Below are 12,223 nucleotides of genomic sequence, written 5' to 3'. Positions count from 1 at the left end.
TTATAGACTCAAATCAGTTTTCACCTGAAAGAAGTGTACTTGGCTATTCATGATTTAAAATATCAAAAGTGACCAAAATGCTAAGTTCAAAATATATATATAAATTAATTGTTCTTCAAAGTCTGAATATTTGAAAAATACTAGAAAAAATAAACCATTCACAAACAATATTTACAAATTTTGTCTATGGCTCCAAAAAATAAACAAAAAAAAAAATAAAACATCCCCAAAACACAGTAACTCCACACAGTGGAAGAAATTAATTTTCATATAAATTACTATATAAATCATACTTTTCCATGATGTATGTAACAAGCTGTAAACAATTAATTTACTTTAGCAATGTAAAATTCTCTATCTTTTATATAATATTTTCACATTTCAAAGCAAAATACTAAGTTTAACAATGGTAAAAACAAAGTTTTAAAGAATGTTATTTGCTTTTGGATCAGTAACTAGACATTGACAGACAAAAGAAAGCCACATACAGTTATGCACTCAACACACCGCCTTAATTTGCCATTATTACAAGCACAACATTAACATTAGATACAAATGTAAATAGTAAACATTTTTGATTAGAGGGCAAGCGAAAGATGTACCAGAGTAAAATATTTCAATTAGAATAGGACTATGGTTCAAAATTCACTTGTAAAAAAATAAATACATATAAAACGATTATATATATTACAGTACTTGAAATTGAATAGATTGTACTTCCAAACTATCATATTTAATAACACAAGCCAAGATGACCAATGGTCTCCTTAAAAAATAATGAGAAGACATAGTGTGCATCATAATTCATAAAAAAGGAAATGAAAGTAAAAGGGACACAGTAAAACAAAACACCAAGGTTAAGAAGAAGAATACTATCGTACCGAATTCCATGGTCCCCGATGCCATGAGACATCATCAGGGCAAGCATGAACATGACACTGTGCCACGCTAGGTGGCTTGTTCAAGATTTCACAGTTTTGCTCCTGTGACATTTGGCCGTTGGGAAATTGACATATTACAAATCTTGATTTTATTCCTCCTCCACATGTTTGTGTACACTAAAAATAAGAAGAAAATTCAAAACTATGTGGCTTGAAAGAGAATATGATATTGCTTTATTCAATGTTTAATATATAATTAGTAATGCTACAGTTTAAAGTTTATCCTTTCTTCATAATTGTCAACATTTCTTCCTAGGCAAAAAGTAAGTCAAAGTATTGCTTCTATAATTTAAAAAAATTGACAAAATTTTGAGAATTAGTACCATAAGATAGTTCAATAAAATATGAAGGATCTATAATATAGACTCTTGCTAGGTTAAGGACCTGGTAAAACTGACTTACTTAAGTAAGAAGTTTTAACTACATAATGTACAGTGTCTTATCAATAGATTACTCTGTAGCTATGAAAGCTAATAAGGCAGATCTAAACTTATTCACAGTATATATTACATAAAGACAGCAGGTGGCAAAGCAGCCTAGGTAATATGACCCTATTTCTAGACCACTATAAAACAGAAGTCTGGCAGGAAATGTATCAATATGTTAAAAGTTCTCATCCTATATAATAAAAGCCTAATATGATAAGTGTCTGGTTGTCTGTTCAACCAATCAAAGCATAATATGTTAATGACCGCTCACTATGATGTGCACTGACCACCAGGGGGCAGACAGTCAACCAGTCGACCAGTCGCTATGACATGCACTGACCACCAAGGGGCAGACATTCCGACCCGTAGGTTAGCTTGCTGCTGGGGTCTGGTTGATTGGGACTGAGCAAGACAGGCTGGACACACCCTCGAGCCCTCCCATGATCCCTCTCTAGCTGGCCAACCTCCCGTGTCCCTCCCCGGCCCCAATCATGCACTGGTGGGAGTCCCTCAGCCTGGCCTGTGCCCTCTCACAATCTAGGCTGAGGGGACTCCCCCACTCCGGAGTGTATGAGTTTTGTGCACCGGGCCTCTATTCTCTACATAATTTTTCATATTACTTGAATATTCACAATAAACATATCTAAGTTGAGAAATATACATGTTACTTGATATATATAAGCTATTGGTCAGAAGTGTATCTTTAAAAATAAATTCCAAATTTCCTATGAAACAAAAACATTTGACTAATTAAATTAGGTGGTTTATTTTATTCATCCAATGCCAATTTCTTTCTCATTCTTCTCACCCATAATACAGGCAAGATTGTTATTCATTATACCATTTTAAAAATTATCTTTAGATCCAAAGTAACTAGAAGAATGCCAGGACAAAAATAAAGTGCTCAATAATCATCAACTCTCTGTTTAAGAGATTCAGCAAATGAATAGTTCAGTAATAAGATATAAACATGGCCTATATATCAATCTAATTTTCTAAGAAATTAAGACATTAATATACTAATTTTAGAAAGGCATTAGATTCATAGACATATTGGCTAGCCTTATTAGATTGTTTTAAAATCTGGAGTATATATTTCCTGTCATGAGTGAGTGATATATACCATCCTATATAATAAAAGCCTAATATGCTAAGCATCTGGTCGTTTGATTGGCCATTCAACCAATCAAAGTATAATATGCTAATGATATGCTAATGATATACTAAGGTTACTCAACTGCTTACTATGAAGTGCACTGACCACCAGGAGGCAGATGCTCCGACTGGTAGGTTAGCTTGCAGCTGGGGTCTGGCGGATCGGGACTGAGTGAGATAGGCCGGACACACCCTGGAGCCCTCCTGTGGTCCCTCACTGGCTGGCCAACTTCCTGTGTCCCTCCCCAGCCCCGATTGTGCACCAGTGGGGTCCCTCGGTCTGGGCTGCTCCCTCTCACATTCCAGGACCCTTCAGGGGATGTTGGAGAGCCAGTTTCGGCCCGATCCCACAGGCCAGGCCAAGGGACCCCACTGGTGCACAAATTCGTGCACCAGGCCTCTAGTGATAGGATATCTATAAGCAGAACACGGTTTTAGTAACTCAATAAAAATTTTTTAAAAAATCTCTCTTCATAGTGTAGTGAAGTAAGATTACCCATCAGTTAACAGTAGGAAGTGCTTAACTTCTGGTCTTCAGAGATGTCGTACTTCTCCACAAGTTTAAGAAATGCTCTGACTTACTTCTCCCCAGCTCCCGTAGTTCCACTGTGGACAGGGTCCTGTGTCACAATGCTTTGCCTCAGGGGGTTTGGCGGCCACATCACAGTAATGGGCACTCTGTCCGTTTTCATCCTGGCAGACCACAACCCGACGCTGAACGCCGCCAGCACAGCTGCTGGAGCACTGACAAGACAAAACACAACTACAGATCCACATCATGAAGTTACACGGTGAAAAAAATTACGATTTTGACTCAAATTCAAACTCCCCACGTAAAAACTCCCTTTGTTGGAATCATAATTTGAATTGAGGAAATACGTCAGAACACTTGAGCTTTCGTAGGGGCTGCATTAGAGTTTGTTGATGAAAAGGTGACTGTGTTTTTGTGTTTATTTTTTACTATTCTTGACTTTTTAATTTTCATATACATTTTAGAAACAACTTATCAGTTTCAGTCCCCCACAAGGAGTCAAAGTTTGACTGGTATTTCATGGAGTCTGTATGCCAATTTGGGGAGAATTTGCATCTGTATAATGCTGAGTCATCAAATTCATGAAAAAGCGATATCTTAAAAAAGCTTGCAATAGGAAAGTCACCTTTTCCCTAGGTATTAAGTAAAAGGGAATTAACATTTTTAAGGTCTCAATATGAAGGAATAACTAGTGTTAAGTTACTTAACTTTTATATTGTTGTGTTTATTTTGTGTCATTAATCGCATGTAAAATATGAAATACAATCGTACCTTCTGTAGTTTATCATATTTTTACACCAGCCTGCTGCACTGCTACCAATTTCTGGGTTTGATTTTTTCATAAACCTTTGTAGTCTTAAAAGATTTTCCTTTTGCTTTTATTAAAATGGACTGTAATCTGATTGTTTTTAAGTGCATTCTTCTGTAAGCATAACATCACATTAGTATAATTCAATAAGAACGCTGGGGATTTGTTATCTATATCAAAATTTGCTTAATCCCTTTAAGGTTTAAATTATTGATCTTCAGATAAATCTAGCATTAAAAGCATTTGATGTCGTTACATACATATCCGTTAAAAGGCTATAATATAACAAAATTACAGAATTAATATAACTCAATAAAGATGGCTTACCGAACCCCATGGTCCTGTTCTCCATTGGTTTCCTCTGATTGATGGATGGACCCCCCACTTTTCATTATCTTCTGGTTTGTGAGTTAATGGAAAATTCCTGCCTGGAGAATGGTTTGGCTGCTCAGAGGAACTCGGAAAGTTGCTGTACGAGGGCTGGCAGGCTGCCACATTGCATTCCTGTTCGGCTGAAGGGCGAACTTCAGGGTCACAGTGATTCTCATTAATTGGCTGATGGTACTTGATGCATAAAACTTGCCGGTTTGTTTTTCCATGGCCACAGGAAGCTGAACACTGATCACAAATTTAGACAACATTCGTAATGTAGTAAACTACAAGATTATACTCAATATTAAATTTTTTTATTTTTTTTTATTTTTCAATTACAGTTAACATTCAATATCATGTTAGTTTCAGGTGGCCAGCATAGTGGTTAGACATTTATATAACTTATGAAGTTATCCCTCCCCCATAAGTCTAGTACCCACCTGGCACATTGAGAGTTATTACAATATTTTGACTATATTCCCTATGCTGCATTTTACATCCCCCGTTACTATTTTATAACTGCCAATTGTACTTCTTAATTATATTTAAATTGTTCATTTCATTTTTTTTTTCTCATAAAAATACTTACAGGTGACCAATCCCCTGTTTGCCACTCCCCACAAGGGCTAAAACAGATGGAGATTTCAGCAGGTCGAGGTAAATGGGCACAATATGATTCATCTGCTATTCCGTCATGAGCATCGCGGCAGCTTACATAGCGGGCTTGGTTGCCTCTTCCACAAGATGCGGAACACTTAAAAAATTGAATGATACCAAGGTGTTATATAGTACCTCTACTACTTCCCATACACATAGCCGTTGCTCCAATTTCTAAAACATCAAGTTTCTTGAAAAATCAAATCACAAATGTTATCACCTGGCATCCCTTCTGAGTCAATGACAGGGCAGTGGATACCCGAGTCAGTTTAGATCATAAATTTCACAAATTAAACATTTATGGTAATGAGAATAAAACAATCAACTTCCTGGAATACTGATTATTTGCAAATTAGAGATATTAAAAGCATTTTATATAAGAAAACACTAAGATATTTATTTAAAACTAGAGGCATGGTACATGAAATTTGTGCACAGGGGAGGGTGTGTCCCTCAGCACCCTCTCCAATCTGAGACCTCTCGAGGGCTGTCAGACATCCCTCTCACAATCCAGGACTGCTGGCTCCCAACTACTCACCTGCCTGCCAGCCTGATCACCCCCAACTGCCCTCCCTTTCAGGCCTGGTTCCTACCAACTGCCCTCCCCTGCTAGCCTGATCGCCCACAACAGCCCTCCCCTGCCGGCCCTCTTGTGTCCACATGGGGGCAGCCATCTTGTGTGTTGGAGTGATGGTCAATTTTCATATTACTCTTTTATTAGATAGGATATCTTAGAAAGCCTAAGTAATAGAGTAGATATGAACCCATCATTGATTCAGAGAATATGCAAAGGTTTAAAATATATACCACATATGCTTAAAGCAAAGCTTTCAGTTTTGAAAAACATGAAAATGTCAGTAGTTTAAATCAAGGCTGATAAAAAGCTTCATGTCCCATCTGCTTCTCCTCACAACCTGTGACATATTACCCCCATTTTGTAGATTAGAAAATAGAAAACCTAAGTCCTTGAAAAGCACAGCAGGATTTAGCCACTAAATTACCTATTTCTAAACCCCAAACTCCTTCCAACCATCAAAATACCTGAGAATGAATGCAGACATTAATTTGGCAAATCTGTAGCAACCACTTTGGCAATGCCTGAAAGCCTCCAATATTAGAAATACTGTACCGCCCAATAAAATTCACTTACTGGAGTCCAAGAACCATATCGCCACTGTGCTGTCTTTCCCATGGGAACAGCTGGTAATGAAGTGGTCCCAGTTTTAGGGATAACTGGGCAAGATATCATGATGCAGTCCTGTTCAAAAGAAAAATGGATCTTATAAAACATCAATTAACTAATCACTCTGATGTATATTAAATCCTATGCTTCATTTCTTCTCCCACATACCTAATTCAAGCATAGTTCCTACTCAATTGCAAACAAACAATGTAAAGGGTTGTCTCCCCATCCCCCCCCAAAAAAGTATAAAGTACTATCAAGGGCTTGAAGTGGATAGTATGACTCTGAATCCTCAAGTTTGGGTTGTTTTGTTCTGCTGGTTGAAAAAGAAAAGAGCAATAGTCCTTCAAAAATATCACTGAACTGAAACATTTTGAATGAACACACACTACCTTAAACAGTACCACACACTTTAAAAGTTCATGGTATTTATAATATTGTCCTGCTGCTACAATTCAAAGGATGGAAATATACTTTAAATGAGTCACCCAATGGCAGATAAAGAATAAAAAAAGCATTACTAAAGCTATAAGGCTGGCAAAACCAACGACAATAAGTTCTCTCTGGCGAGTATGCACACACACGTTCATAAGGCATATAGTGGGGAAAATACATGTGGAAATAATTTTAACACATCAATAATTCTCCTGCATCATAAATCTTTCTTTTCTAAAATCCAGGAAGAGGTGTCCTTTACCTGCCTGTCACTGGGGCGACTAGCTCCATAGCACAGTCTGTCATCCAACACGGCACTGAGCAGCTCATCCACACACTTCACAGCACGCATCTGATACCCATGTCCACAGGAGGCTGTGCACTGAAGAACAGAGCAGGTAGCAAACACCTTCATTATTTAAAAATGACAAAAACTGCCCTAGCCAGTTTGGCGCAGTGGATAGAGCGTCGGCCTGGGGACTGAAGGGTCCCGGGGTCGATTCCAGCCAAGGGCACATGCCCGGGCTGCGGGCTTGGTCCCCAGTGGGGGCCGTGCAGAAGGCAGCCAATCAATGACTCTCTCATCATTGATGTTTCTATCTCTTCCTCCCTCTCCCTTCCTCTCATAAGTCAATAAAGAAATATATTTTAAAAAAATGACAAAAACTTAAATTTTTAATAAATACAGTTAATATACTTTCAGATCTTTTTAATAGTTTTTGATACCAGATTCTAGACTAAATATTAGTAAATTTACTCTCCTTATATATTTATTCAAATTTATATACATACTAATAAAGTATTGAAGTTTAAATGGGCAGTTATTATTGTATCTTTAAAATATAATTATGTGAAAATATCAATAGAGACCTAACATTGTAGAGGCAGAGTCAACAGACTTTAGGTAAACTAAATACTTTTCCCCCAAAATCTAGCTGGTGCATGTATGTTATTTAGTAGGCTAAATTGGTTAACTGAAATACAGTGTTGTAGCAGAGCTCTGTGGATATCCTGGATTGTCAGAAAGACACAAAGGTGGGTCCGTAGAGTAAATTAAGCCTGAACTATCAGTAGAGGCAAATGACACAACTAAAGCTATACTACTCTGGGCCCATCATGAGAGGGCGGGGTTTTTTGGAAAAGAATGATGCAGGGAAGGATGGAAGGCAGCAGAAAAAGTGGAAGACTAAGTATCAGATGGATTGATTCCATAAAGAAACCATTGATATGAGTCTACAGAGCTGAGCAGGATGCTAAAGATAGTGCACTGTGGACATCACCCATTCATAGGGTCCCCGGGAGTCCGGGCTAACTCACTAGCATGTAACACACACATGCTGAGTAAATTCCAAAGAGACATAGAAGGAAGAGCATTAAGACAAAGTCAAAGGGAAGATGGGAGAAGGTTTCCCATCAACCGTGGCAACCTGCCACAGGATAATAAAGTGCCCCCCACCCCCTGTCCAGCCTGACCACGGCTCATCCTGCACGTTCCTAGCTTCCTTGTTGGCAAACCTTCTAAACAATGCCTGTTCTAAATACAGGAAAGATAATTAGAAACAACATGAAAATATTTATAAACAAAGCTGACGAAAGCATAAAATGCGTGGCATCTTGGTTAGCAAAAGTAAATTCAAAGCCAAAGTTGAAATATTTACCAGAACAAATTAATAGCAATACTGAGAAAATTTTGCAGATAAGGGTTTACTGTTGCAGTGGTATTTTTCCTACAAATCAATCAAATTTAGCTGCATCTACTAAAAGAATAAATATACCACACTGTTTGTGCTTTTCTGTAAGGATAGATTAAATCAGAAAAACCCTTATCATATACTCACAGAACCCCAGGGTCCGACTTGCCAGGAAGCACATGCATGAAGCTCACATGGTCTCAGGGATTCAGGTTTGGTGCTTGGATTACAGAAGCCGTCACTCAAATGATCTTCATTCAGTTCACACCACACCTGTCGCCGCTTTGTTCCTTTTCCACATGTAACAGGACACTGTAAGAACATCACTGACCATTATTTGTTTTCAATATTAATCAATGCAATGCCTTACAAAAGGACACAATGATTCATTTGCATATTAAAATGCAGCCGAAAGATCATTCCTAAGGATGTTTTTTTCTCTTCACTCCTCTAGAGATATTCACTGGGTGAGATCAGCCACCAACACTTGCTGCCCAAATCCCAGTGCAACATCTACTTGTCCTAGAAACAAAGGTACAAAAATAACCTTAGAACAAGTATGAATTTTATCCTATGGTGGACAGTGGGACTTTCTTAGGAAAATGGTTACAGATTAAACACCAGTTAAGGTTACTGTTAGCCAGATACTGTAAATATTTTAAGAACAAACCAAACCACCTACTAATTTTTATTGCCAAGACAACCATGTTATTTGCAAAGTGAAATAAAATGAAGTAGTTTTGAATTACATAAAGCCTTAAATAGCAAAGCTTTTCTACACAATATCATAATAACTCTAAGCCTCGTGTGTTTAATGTTACCTCACTCCACTCACTGGTAGCCCAACTGGGACAGGGAAATTCATTGCAATTCTCAGTCATCACGTGGGGAAGCTCTTGGCATTCTCTGTCAGCAAGACGGTGGCCAAAGTGATTTATACAATAAGATTCTCGAGACCTTTCCCCTCCTCCACAACTCCTGGAACACTGAAAAACAAACAAAAAAGTGGTGACAAATTGGGGGGGAGAGGGGAAGAGACCTTAATAAAAGTATGCTTTAGAGCAGTGGTTCTCAACCTTCCTATGCCACAACCCTTTAATACAGTTCCTCATGTTGTGGTGACCCCCAACCATAACATTATTTTCATTGCTACTTCATAACTGTAATTTTGCTACTGTTATGAATCGTAATGTAAATATCTGATATGCAGGATGTATTTTCACTGTTACAAATTGAACATAATTAAAGCATAGTGATTAATCACAAAAACAATATGTAATTATATATGTCTTTTCCGATGGTCTTAGGCCAGTGATGGCGAACCTATGACACACGTGTCAGAGGTGATACGCGAACTCATTTTTTTGGTTGATTTTTCTTTGTTAAATTGCATTTAAATATATAAAATAAATATCAAAAATATAAATCTTTGTTTTACTATGGTTGCAAATATCAAAAAATTTCTATATTTGGCACGGCACCACAGTTAAGTTAGGGTTTTTCAAAATGCTGACACACCGAGCACAAAACGTTCGCCATCACTATCTTAGGTGACCCCTGTGAAAGGGTCGTTCGACCCCCAAAGGGTCACGACCCACAGGTTGAGAATCGCTGCTTTAGAGAAACAAATATTTCATTAGGAAAAAAGGAGTAACTTTCTTCAGGAATACTTTTTCTTTGTACCTGGGACCATTCCGAATAATGCCACCTTGTTAACACGCAGTCGCCATGGCAGGGCTCTCTGGTCGGAGGTTTCAGTTGGTCACTGCAGTAGTGGTCATCTACTGGGACAGTCTGTCCTTTATGCACGGAATACTTCATGCAGTGGACGTCCAAGGACCTGTATCCTTGACCACAGTGGGATGAACATTCACTTTTGCCGATGATGTGCCACCTAGCGGGAAGGATGCTAATACACTTAGGAGGTGTGACAACTGATACATCTTAAAAATCGGGCTCAGAGAAGCTCATGCATACGATTCAGTTTTTAAAATTGTGTGAAAGTTGATAAGCAAGCCATCTGAAAATATTTTGTATGTCATTGAATTCTAAATAAAAAATTCTTAGAGATCATACTTTCATTTTACCGATGAGAAAATGAGTCCCAGAGGTGTTGTGTGTTCAAATGGTATAAGCACTTGAATATTTTTTTGTTAGAAATATTACTTATCCCCCCCCCCCGAAAAACTGAACTTGCTTTCCACTTAGATAAAAATGAAGCTGGTCTGGTGAAAGCTGGAGATAGAGTCAGCACTATACCTATTGACCCTGGCTCTGGGGGGTGGCTTTGCAACCCTGGCTTTGCCAAAAACTTTTGAAAAGAACTGATTTAGATCAAGATTACCCAATTATTTAGTAGCAATAATTGTATGACTAAGTCTATAACTGAATATATTTGTCTCATAATCGGGTAGTGTCTTCCTAGGCAACCCTCTGTAGTTATGAATGGGGGATACTGAGGATCTCACCACTTAGACAAAGCCTTTGAAAGGTGGTGAAGGTTTTTGTAGAGCATGCCACATTTTCTTATTAATTTATGTGATCTACTCTTAGACATTTTCAGGGAAAACATTTTTTCCACAAGTAAAATCTTCAATTTTTTTGCCAAATTATTCCAATTATGGTCCAGCAACCTATCAGGCAATAGTCGTGTTCCAGTATGACAAAGCATAGAACGCACGGAGTTCATCTCCATCCCCAACAGTATCTCAAGGATGTCATTGTGCCTCACTTCACTGCAATGCAGTGATGTAACTTATACGGGCAGTTCTCCCACAAAGCTTTCACTCTGTGCATTCAAATGCCACCATAAACACATAAAAATTTTCATCCTTGCTGAGTGAAGGAGTTTCTGGCCATCCCCAATGTTAATTGTTACCCGCTAGATGGGTTATTATTCTTAGCTTCATTCTAAGACTAATCACACACACACACACACACACACACACACACACACACACACACACACACCATACACACAAAAAAACCTATTGACGAGAAATTTAAGTTAGAAATGCAAACTTCCCCACTATGGTCATGTTTCTTAATGCTTAATGGACAAAATTGATTTCTTTCTCTATTGATTCTCTAATCCTTAAAAACTTTAAAAGTTCATTGGCTTATCAGTTATATGAGAATTACAGAATCATGCTACAACATTTATTGTTTCAGATCCTAAACCAGCCGTGGGCAAACTACGGCCCGCGGGCCAGATCCGGCCCGTTTGAAATGAATAAAACTATTGAAATAAAAGACCGTACCCTTTTATGTAATGATGTTTACTTTGAATTTATATTAGTTCACACAAACACTCCATCCATGCTTTTGTTCCGGCCCTCCGGTCCAGTTTAAGAACCCATTGGGGCCCTCGAGTCAAAAAGTTTGCCCACCCCTGTCCTAAACCATGGGTTTTCAGATTAGAGTTTATTTGTGTATATTTTACAGACAAATTTGTTTCTATTTCCTACACAAATATTAAGGCCTCTATACTGGAATTCAGCAAATACTATTAACAAAAATTCAAACCAACTGCTGAGTTACACCATAAGGCAGTGAGCCTGAAATTTCATAATTGTCTGGCAGGAACAGAGGATAGACATTAACTACATGCCCACTCTGGGCCCGTCACTGCACTAGATGTTTTACATCTTCTCGATAATTTGCTTGACTCTGGTTACAGTATACATTGCTTACATTATTACTCCTTTACCTTAGTTCACAGTCTGTATTGCATCTTTCAGTCACAAACAATGGAAGTGGTAGGTGGTCACATCTTTGATCAGGCACTACCATACGATCACTCTTACGTATGCAGGCAATTTTTCTTCTATGAAGACCTTGACAAATGTCAAATGAAAATTAAAGAGAAAACTCAATTAAGGAGATGTTCTGCATTTTAATTCTGCTAATAGCCTAAAGGATTCAGCTAAGAAAGCAAAACCATTCCACGCATTATATAGGACATTATATAGGACATTATATAGCATATTAATCTAGTCAGGAATTACTTTCTATAATAAAT

General features: G+C 37.9%; 1 protein-coding gene across 1 annotated transcript in view; it reads right to left on the bottom strand.

The window, feature by feature from the left end:
• Positions 1–12,223, bottom strand: part of ADAMTS20 (ADAM metallopeptidase with thrombospondin type 1 motif 20) — a 169,909-nt gene that overhangs the window by 55,961 nt on the left and 101,725 nt on the right. The window contains exons 19-28 of the mRNA XM_036301604.1: positions 11,912–12,038; positions 9,886–10,096; positions 9,024–9,188; positions 8,350–8,514; positions 6,774–6,893; positions 6,044–6,151; positions 4,826–4,990; positions 4,192–4,482; positions 3,107–3,268; positions 882–1,058 (exon numbers count right to left, since the gene is read on the bottom strand). Coding sequence (XP_036157497.1) covers positions 882–1,058; positions 3,107–3,268; positions 4,192–4,482; positions 4,826–4,990; positions 6,044–6,151; positions 6,774–6,893; positions 8,350–8,514; positions 9,024–9,188; positions 9,886–10,096; positions 11,912–12,038 — 1,691 coding nt within the window. The remainder of the gene's footprint in view (positions 1–881; positions 1,059–3,106; positions 3,269–4,191; positions 4,483–4,825; positions 4,991–6,043; positions 6,152–6,773; positions 6,894–8,349; positions 8,515–9,023; positions 9,189–9,885; positions 10,097–11,911; positions 12,039–12,223) is intronic.

Source organism: Myotis myotis, unplaced genomic scaffold (genome assembly GCF_014108235.1).
Source record: "Myotis myotis isolate mMyoMyo1 unplaced genomic scaffold, mMyoMyo1.p scaffold_m19_p_3, whole genome shotgun sequence".
NCBI classification, from domain to species: Eukaryota; Metazoa; Chordata; class Mammalia; order Chiroptera; family Vespertilionidae; genus Myotis; species Myotis myotis.
The sequence above is the reverse complement of the archived record's forward strand: the minus strand, read 5'-3'. Positions and strand labels throughout refer to the sequence as shown.